At 32.0% G+C, this 8916-nt stretch overlaps 3 protein-coding genes across 4 annotated transcripts; 2 read left to right on the forward strand and 1 right to left on the reverse strand.

Moving 5' to 3' along the window:
* Positions 1-412: 412 nt before the first annotated feature.
* Trmt61 (tRNA methyltransferase 61) lies at positions 413-2435 on the forward strand. The gene is made up of 6 exons (XM_018517907.1): positions 413-465; positions 543-575; positions 671-1112; positions 1196-1468; positions 1707-1876; positions 2233-2435. The coding sequence occupies exons 3-6, from the start codon at positions 758-760 to the stop codon at positions 2407-2409; spliced, it is 975 nt and encodes a 324-aa protein (XP_018373409.1). The 5' UTR covers positions 413-465; positions 543-575; positions 671-757; the 3' UTR covers positions 2410-2435.
* A 130-nt stretch (positions 2436-2565) lies between these two features.
* Positions 2566-5807, reverse strand: LOC108767836 (tubulin gamma-2 chain). Of its 2 annotated transcripts, XM_018517906.1 has the most exons (9): positions 5645-5807; positions 5092-5294; positions 4845-4991; positions 4452-4588; positions 3970-4276; positions 3460-3591; positions 3154-3336; positions 2833-3036; positions 2566-2608 (listed from the first exon to the last, which is right to left on the reverse strand). In XM_018517906.1, the coding sequence occupies exons 1-8, from the start codon at positions 5691-5693 to the stop codon at positions 2833-2835; spliced, it is 1362 nt and encodes a 453-aa protein (XP_018373408.1). In that variant the 5' UTR covers positions 5694-5807; the 3' UTR covers positions 2566-2608. The 2 variants fall into 2 exon arrangements, with proteins under 2 accessions (XP_018373408.1, XP_018373407.1); XM_018517905.1 differs by lacking the exon at positions 2566-2608 and having other exon boundaries at positions 2821-3036.
* Positions 5808-6288: 481 nt separating this feature from the next.
* On the forward strand, positions 6289-8461 carry RpLP0 (ribosomal protein LP0). The gene is made up of 5 exons (XM_018517904.1): positions 6289-6353; positions 6813-6907; positions 7106-7516; positions 7602-7946; positions 8188-8461. The coding sequence occupies exons 2-5, from the start codon at positions 6854-6856 to the stop codon at positions 8329-8331; spliced, it is 954 nt and encodes a 317-aa protein (XP_018373406.1). The 5' UTR covers positions 6289-6353; positions 6813-6853; the 3' UTR covers positions 8332-8461.
* Positions 8462-8916: the final 455 nt, after the last annotated feature.

Consider the following 8916-nt stretch of genomic DNA (forward strand, 5'->3'; position numbering starts at 1 on the left):
GCGAAGCAGTCGCAAGGAGGTCCGCACCGTTCGGTTGTTCGCGCGCGAATGATGCAATACAGCTGAAACGTGCACTGAATTCTCACGCACGAACACGATATGAAACTTCGGTAGTAGGCAATCACGTCGCAATGGCGAATCGCGGGTGCGTTGTGGTGGCAAGATTCTAATCCAGCTAGCAATCCAGTAGGAAAACAAGCATCGTGTGCCGCCGGCTTTACTTCTTAACGCTCATCGCTCATCGCGTCCAGTGTGCAGTAGCCATTACTCTGTGTATTGTAGATGACGCCTCAGTTTGCAGTACTGCTACAACATTCATTTCCGAGACGACCGTGACTTCCGTTTTCTTCTCAACTGTGCAAGGATGCCAATTGCCAATTCGAGACGGTTTACGACATCGCGATCAACGCCATCAGTCGGCGGTTTAGCGCGACATCAGTCTCATGGCACATGCTTGCAGCCATGGTATTTTGATTTTGATACAACGCGGATTTCTTAACCTGTACAATTATTAACTTAACAATTAATATCTCGTTTTGCAGAGCAGTAAAGATCATTAGTACTGGCCGTAATCTGTAAGAATTACTTAATAACAGTAGATCAAATAGAGAGGGGAATAATCACAATTACGATATAAACAAAGTATAAATGATTCTGTTTTTTTTATCAGATTCTTTCGTTTTCCACAAAAACGCATCAACTAAGCATAATTTTATCAATATTAGAGCTGAAGGGAATTAAACTAAACAATTACGAAATGAGTTTCAACAAAATTAAAGAAGTTATAGAAGATGGAGATATTGTTATTTTATATTTAAATCCAAACAACATGCATCCTCTGGAAGTAAAAGCGAAAATTTCCAATAAAAAGGGCAAAATCGTAGACAATGTGTTCAACACTACATACGGTGCATTAAGAGTCATATCACTCATCGGCCAAAAATATGGTTCAAAAGTCGAGTTGACTCGAGGCTGGGCATATGTGTTGCAGCCAACGCCAGAACTTTGGACGCTGATACTACCTCATAGAACTCAAATTATCTATAGTCCAGATATAAGTTTTATTATACATTTAATGGAACTTAGACCTGGAAGTACAGTAATTGAAACAGGTAGATTATACGCACATACACACACTATGCTGATACACGCACATATTTGAAAGAAAACCATCCTTATTCATAATCAATTTTAGGTACTGGTAGTGGCTCTTTATCTCACGCATTAATTCGAGCGATACGTCCAAGTGGCCATTTGTATACCTTTGATTTTCATGAACAACGTGTATCTATTGCTAGCACAGAATTTAAAAAACATGGTTTGAGTGATTTTGTAACTTTGAAAGAAAAGGATGTTTGCTTAGAAGGATTTGGAGAAGAATTGAAACATAAAGTCGATGCAGTGTTTCTAGATCTTCCACATCCATGGTTAGCTGTAGAGCATGCTACAGTTGCTCTAAAAAAAGCAGGTGAAATTTTTTTAAAATTTAATTTTCTTTTATTTATGAAGAATTTTAATTGACAGTAAATATTCTAGAGTGAGTATTTTTATATCTGCACAAAGATATAGGTAGTTTGAATTAACATTAATACATATAAGCGTATTTGAAGACATAATACATGTATTACATAGAATTGTAAGTGCATTCATTATTCATACATTCATTATTATAGTACAATGTATGATATACAATTTTTACCCAACAGGTGGAAAACTTTGTTTCTTTTCTCCTTGTATCGAACAAGTTCAACGTACTTGTATAAAACTAATTTGTGAAGGATTTATAGAATTACATACATACGAATGTTTGCAAAGAGAAATGAACGTTCAGTACAAACTTTTGCCAATATTAGATTTGGAATGTTTGAAACACAAGGTATACTTTATCATTACTAGTGAAAAATCTTTAATTGCATATGATACAAATCAAATAAATTAAAATATTTAGTTACTCATCTAAAACTATAGTTTATCAATGTAACAATTATATTGAATTTCATGAATTAATGACGTATATAAAATATAAAATTTAACATGCTTTTATAACTTTATAAAATTTTATATTGTAGTATATTTTCTTGTAAAATAGAATAGAATTTATTACACTTCAACGTATTTTCTTGTAAAATATTTTAATAGATAGAAAAGATTTTAAGACATTGAGAAAACATGGAATAAATTTCAAAGAATAACCTGAATATAAAAATAAAAAATTTAATTATTCTATTATAGCACACAACTGAAGATATTCACAAGAACGGAAAAGAAAAACAAGAAGAAAAACTTCTTACAGTTACTCACTCTCATTCATTACCTGGCCATACAGGCTTCATTACGATTGCTATTCTACCTCCTAGTTATGCACGCAAAAAAGAAATACATTTACAGTGTAGAAATTCAGATAAATGAATAAACGATTGTAGAATACTGCAATGCGCATTTAAGTAGTGGTTAATTAGGGCTCCTGAGCAATTATATTTTATAACGCTTTTATATTTATTTATAATTCTCTTTATTTACAAATGTCATGCAAGAAACTTTAACGTATTATTTCTCGCTTGTGACGTCACGATTCTATATGGCCACAGCGACTATTCAGGAACCTTAACTAAAATTCGTAAATTAGTTTTGTTACAATCTCAAATAGAAATCCATAATTTAAAATATTTAAAAACCATTTCTATTAATTATATTAACAAATATTTTTTTGTGAGAATAAATATTGTGATAATGGTATCCTACAAATATTCTGTTAATCGTAAGTATAACGGCGATATAAAATATAATGTAATGAAAACTGGAAACACTAAAAAAGTTCGATTATTTGCATACTTATGTATCTGCCTTATTTGGATTCCAACTAAGATAATCGACTCGAGTTGCAGCCTGATACTCTTTCACTAAACAGTCTACAACTTCTCGTGAATTGTCCAGTTCATCGAGATTATCTTCAAACATCTTTTCTTTGCGGAATTGTTCCAAAAATGCTTCGCGTTTACGCAATTTGTCATATTGTTGTAAGGCTCTATCAAACAACTGAAACACAGTTATTAATATTTAAATTAAAATATAGAATATTTTGTATTATATATTATATATTGTGCTGTGATATTAGACGATAAGTATTAAGAATTTAATAGCCAATACTCTTACCGATGATATGTTAGTATGATTAGCTAACATCAAACCAGAAACGCGATGTGCACTTTGTATATAAGGAGATTTTCGTGAAAGAGCTACTTGTATACTAGCAGGACCCCAAGGAATAAACTGCGCGAGTTTTCGCTCTCTAATCCTTTGTAATGATTTGTGCACTTGTGTCGGATCCACCTCACCCTGTTCAAAATAATTATGTGTTGAGCAATATGTTTCTTTTGATATATATATATATATATGAGGAACCATAACAAATTTTAACAAATAAATTTCTTGAATAAATGAATTTCTCTAAAATATTACCTGAATTATATTTAAAATGGATATATAACAATGAGATGCATTTCTGTCTAACGCTGTAGAAACCATCATATTTTTCGGTTGTAACAATCGTCGCATTACATCCAAGACTGATGTTTTTCTCACAGACGCACCCTGTTTCCCAATAATTTACAAAATTATACAGACATGTTTAAACATCAAATGTGATTATATTCTGATTAAATAAACTGTGATTATATTTTAATAATCTGAGCAGGAATATAATTTTTCTTTAAATAAAGAAAAAATATTAGATTTTCTCTGATGTTAGTTTTTTGCAAATGCATCAATATACAAAATTGTAATATGCAATTACACATTTTTAAATAGAATTAATTTTTTTCTAAGTCCATATCATAAAATCTATTATTTCGTATATAAAAGTACTAATTATTAGATATTGTTATAGAAAATATTATAAAATGAATATTTTACATTTCATATTCTATTCTAATAACATATTGAATAAGTAATAATTAAATCATCAGATACCTCTTCATCCGTTGTAAGTGGAGTATAACCAGTCATTAGAAAATGCAAGCGAGGAGTTGGTATAAGTGGCGCAATCAAACCAACCAAATCATTGTTCATATACGAAGGATATCTCAAAGTGGTTGTACTAACAGACATTATTGTTGAAACAAGCTTATTAATTTGTGTGAAACTGGGATTCTGGATATGCAATCTGTCTGAAGCAATTCTATTCAAAGCAGTATTATCTAAAACTACCACACAGTCTGCACATTGAGTCAGCCTTTTCAATGTTAACAATGAATTATATGGTTGTACTACGACATCGCTGTAACAAAAAAGTATGTCTATATATACATATGCATATATATGTATGTATAATATGTATACAGGATATAACAGAGCGTATCAGACTCATACTTTGAAAAATGTATATAAATATATAAATAATATACGTATATCCATATATTACATAAAGAATTTTCAAACAAATAAATATTTACCTTATTTCATCTTGATTTGGAAAAACACTGTATGTCTCGATCAATTTTTTGGGAAATCTATCAGCAAGAGATTCTAACATAAAAGATCCCATGCCAGAACCTGTACCTCCTGCTATTGAATGGCACAAAACAAAACCCTACACAAATTCCATGATTCTTATGGCTGTTCTACAATGTGCTTTTCGTATCCTGTTTCTTGCTGTTTGTCTGTTTATCTCTTGCCTTTTTGATCAAATAGAGACAAACAGCAAGAAACAGGAAACAAAAAGCACATTGTAGAACAGCCATTGAAAAAAATCATATTTAAAAATATAAAGAATAATCTTATATTATAAACATTAAATTAGAATTCCATATTACTAGAGTACTAAAATATAAGAATAATATAGTTACTTCTAAGCTGTCACTACCATCAGCTTCTCTATCCAAAATATCAAAGATTTCTTCCTGTAATTTTTCACCCTGATGGTATCCAGATGCCCAGTTATTTCCTGCACCCCCACCATGTTTTGACAAGTAGATATTTTCAGGATTATACAGCTTATAAGAAAATAAAAATTTTTAACTTTAATGTCAAATAATATAAAAACAGTAAAACACTATATGTATATATATGTATATGTATATTTATATTTATTACCTTTTTGTATGTAGAAGACATAATGGCATTAATTACTCTTGGTTCCAAATCCAATAATACAGCTCGTGGTATGTAGTGTTCATCATCTGACTGATAAAAAAAGACATCCTTTCTATCCATTCCCTCTGTTGCATAATCTTCTAAAATTCCTTCTGGATTAATTCCATGTTCTGCACATAACCTTTTCCAAAATTCAAATCCAACTGCAAAGATAAACAAAATATATAAATTTACAAATACGTATGTAATCTTGTGTTACAAGTGTGAAATATTTTGCATATAAAGCTACACATTGTTTTGAAGAATATCTGATTGTTTATAAGTCTTTTTTCTTTTGATTTATTCATACAAGGATCTAGATGGACCTAACAATGTTTTGAGTTTTGTAAAACCTTGATTTTGATTATCTAAAATAGTTAAAGTTAAAAAACCATACAGTTATGAAACTTATGTTACTTTTATGCCACTATTTGAATTTATATTACAATTTAAAACTTATGTTTAAAAATTAATAGTGACATCATCTGTTGCAAAATAAAATGTAACTATTTACTTTGATTGCCACATTGACCAAGTTGCAGAGTTATCATTTCACACGGCATTTTTATATTTGAATAAAATACTTTTCGTCGAGAGAATTGAAGAAAAGAAATTCACAGTCACGACCGGCGAATCTATAAACAAACCGCGTTTCGATATACACAAATGCGTTCGGCAGAAACACAGGTCGCAGCCATGATATAAGACCTTAGGTCTGTTCGCGTTGCTTGCACTTTTTGTATTTAGGCCGGTATTCAGAGTCGGTTCATTATTTTAAGACTGTCTTAAATATAATGCTGGATTCACACTGCATCCGATTTTCGTCGTACGACGTTCTGCAACCAATCAGAAAACAGGATTCCGATGATACGAAGCAAAATCCATGGGAATCCTGTTTTCTGATTGGTTGCAGAGCGTCGTACGACAAAAATCGGATGCAGTGTGAATCCAGCATAAGGGTATCAATCATGACATTTTTTCCTAGGATGGAAAGTGAAAAGTGGAAAATTTCTCCTTTAATTTCAATGGTAAAAATTTTCACTTTTCACTCTCCATTCTAGGGATAAAATTTCATGATTGATATCCTGACTATATATATAAATACCGGCCTTTAACTTGCTAGTTGCAAGAAAGCGTGAGTTTGCAGCACTGTTACAACATTCATTTCCGAGACGATCGTGACTTCCGTTTCCTTCTTCACTGTGTTGCAGCACGTTGCTGAGGTATGTAGACTCGTCGATTCGTTATTTCTACAATATCGCTCTAATGATTAATTTGTATTATTCATCTTTGATTTACGATGCTGTAGTTTTATAAAAATAGTACAAAAGTTGTATATTGTATAATTATTTTGAGTTACATCGAATATGAAGTTATTAATACGATGTGTCTTCAGATAGTCCGAAGTTCGTTAGCATCAGAACATGTGGCGTGTTGATTATATTCTTTAATTAAGCATGCAGTAAATTGATGAGAAAAATACGCGTTTGAAAATTTAAGAGACATAAGACTTAGATATACTTGTGAGAATAATCAATAAACTCATTTGTAAAATTCTGAATAATATGTAGGAAGGAAAAGCATATTTTGTGTATCTATTATTATCTGAAAAATGTTTTAATATATTTTATTAATAGCAATTTTTTCTGTATTATCTAAATTCAATCTTTAACCATTTTTAGTCCTTAAATTCCCGTAAGGTATCCTTACCACATTATTCAAGATGGGTAGGGAGGATAAAGCAACATGGAAGTCGAATTACTTCACTAAACTTGTTGTAAGTAATTCCTTTTGTATTCATCGTTTAGTTCTATAATCTCATCATATGCATAACCTAATAGCATATAAATTGCTTATAAATATAAATATATAATTTATATACATATATATATTTTTATATATTACTTTTATTTTTATATTTATAAAGTTTATAATTAAAAAAATACTTATTAGAATAATTTTTGTTAAAAATTAGCAACTATTAGATGATTTTCCTAAATGCTTCATTGTGGGTGCGGACAATGTCGGCTCAAAACAAATGCAACAGATTCGTATGTCACTGCGTGGAAACGCAGTCGTACTGATGGGTAAAAATACCATGATGAGAAAAGCCATTCGTGGTCATATAGAACGCAACGCAGCATTAGAGAAATTACTGCCTCACATTCGTGGTAATGTTGGATTTGTTTTCACCCGAGGTGATTTGATTGAAGTAAGGGACAAACTACTGGAAAATAAAGTACGTGCTCCAGCCAGAGCAGGAGCCATTGCACCCTTAAGCGTTATTATTCCAGCGCAAAACACGGGACTTGGTCCTGAGAAAACATCGTTTTTCCAAGCGCTAAGTATACCGACTAAAATCTCAAAAGGAACCATTGAAATAATAGTAAATACTTGCGATTTATTTAAATTTAATTCTTACACATTCTGCACAAATGTACATAATAATAACTGGATATTACATTTTATAGAATGATGTTCATATCCTCAAACCTGGTGATAAAGTGGGAGCTTCTGAAGCCACGCTTTTAAACATGCTGAATATCTCGCCCTTTTCCTATGGATTACTGGTTGAACAAGTGTACGATTCTGGTACTATTTTTGCGCCTGAGATTTTGGACATCAAACCTGAAGATCTATGTGAAAAATTCATGGCAGGAGTCGCAAATTTAGCTTCAGTTTGCTTGATGATTGGTTATCCTACAGTCGCTAGCGCTCCACATAGTATTGTAAACGGCTTCAAGAACTTGCTAGCTGTCGCTGCTGTTACTGAGGTTGAATTTGCGGAAGCTACTACTATCAAGGAATACGTTAAGGTACGATTTTACACATATCTCATAGTTTCTAATTATTCTTGAATGAAATATAATGATGAAAACATTACACGTCTAAAGATCTTGGTTCACGTGTCATAGCTAGAAATAGTTGAACCCATTGACACGTCAAGATTGTTGTTGAAATATCGCACAAAAGTGCAGTCTGAATTAAACATAATGTAAATACTTTATACGCAATTGGCCGAGAAGTATTTATTAAGAATAATGGAATTGTTTATAGGATCCAAGCAAGTTTGCTGTTGCTGCCGCTGCTGTAGCAACTCCAGCAGCTGCAGCTGCTGACGCTCCCGCTGCAGAGAAGGAAGAGAAGAAGGAAGAATCAGACTCAGAAGATGATGACATGGGTTTTGGATTATTCGACTAATGCATACATACTCACATTATGTATGCTTGAACGTCTATCTGAAACAACCTTTGTTAAACAACAGTCGATTCAAATTTTGGATCATTTTATAAATGCTTCTGAAAAAAAATAAAGTAAAATCAAATTGAAAGGATTTTAGTTTTATTTATTATTGTCATCTTTGATTGTATTTATTAACAATTAGAAGAATTTTTAGCAATAATTTCGCGTATTAGTATATGCAACTTGTATGCCTTGGCTCATGGTGGAACACATTTCCAATGTGTGATGTGGCACGAGCATAAAGGGCTGCGCACAATCAAAGGAATTGGCAACAGAAAACAAGAATTTCGATCTATCAGATATGTACTGTAAATTACACAATTTCTGATAAGCTTATTCTGAAATTCTTATTCTCTGTTCCCTATTCGAATAGGAGAGAGAGAGGGGAGGGGGGAAGGGAGGGAGAGAGGAGCATAGGGAATAAAAGATTTTACCCTATCAGAAACTGTATATATATATATATATACTAGAATGGATGCTTTCCATTTGATGACACAAGTCGACACAAGCGTTGTTCTATCTTATTGGCATTCAGAGTTGCTG

The sequence above is a fragment of the Trachymyrmex cornetzi genome, unplaced genomic scaffold (genome assembly GCF_001594075.2).
Source record: "Trachymyrmex cornetzi isolate Tcor2-1 unplaced genomic scaffold, Tcor1.1 scaffold73, whole genome shotgun sequence".
Taxonomy (NCBI): Eukaryota; Metazoa; Arthropoda; class Insecta; order Hymenoptera; family Formicidae; genus Trachymyrmex; species Trachymyrmex cornetzi.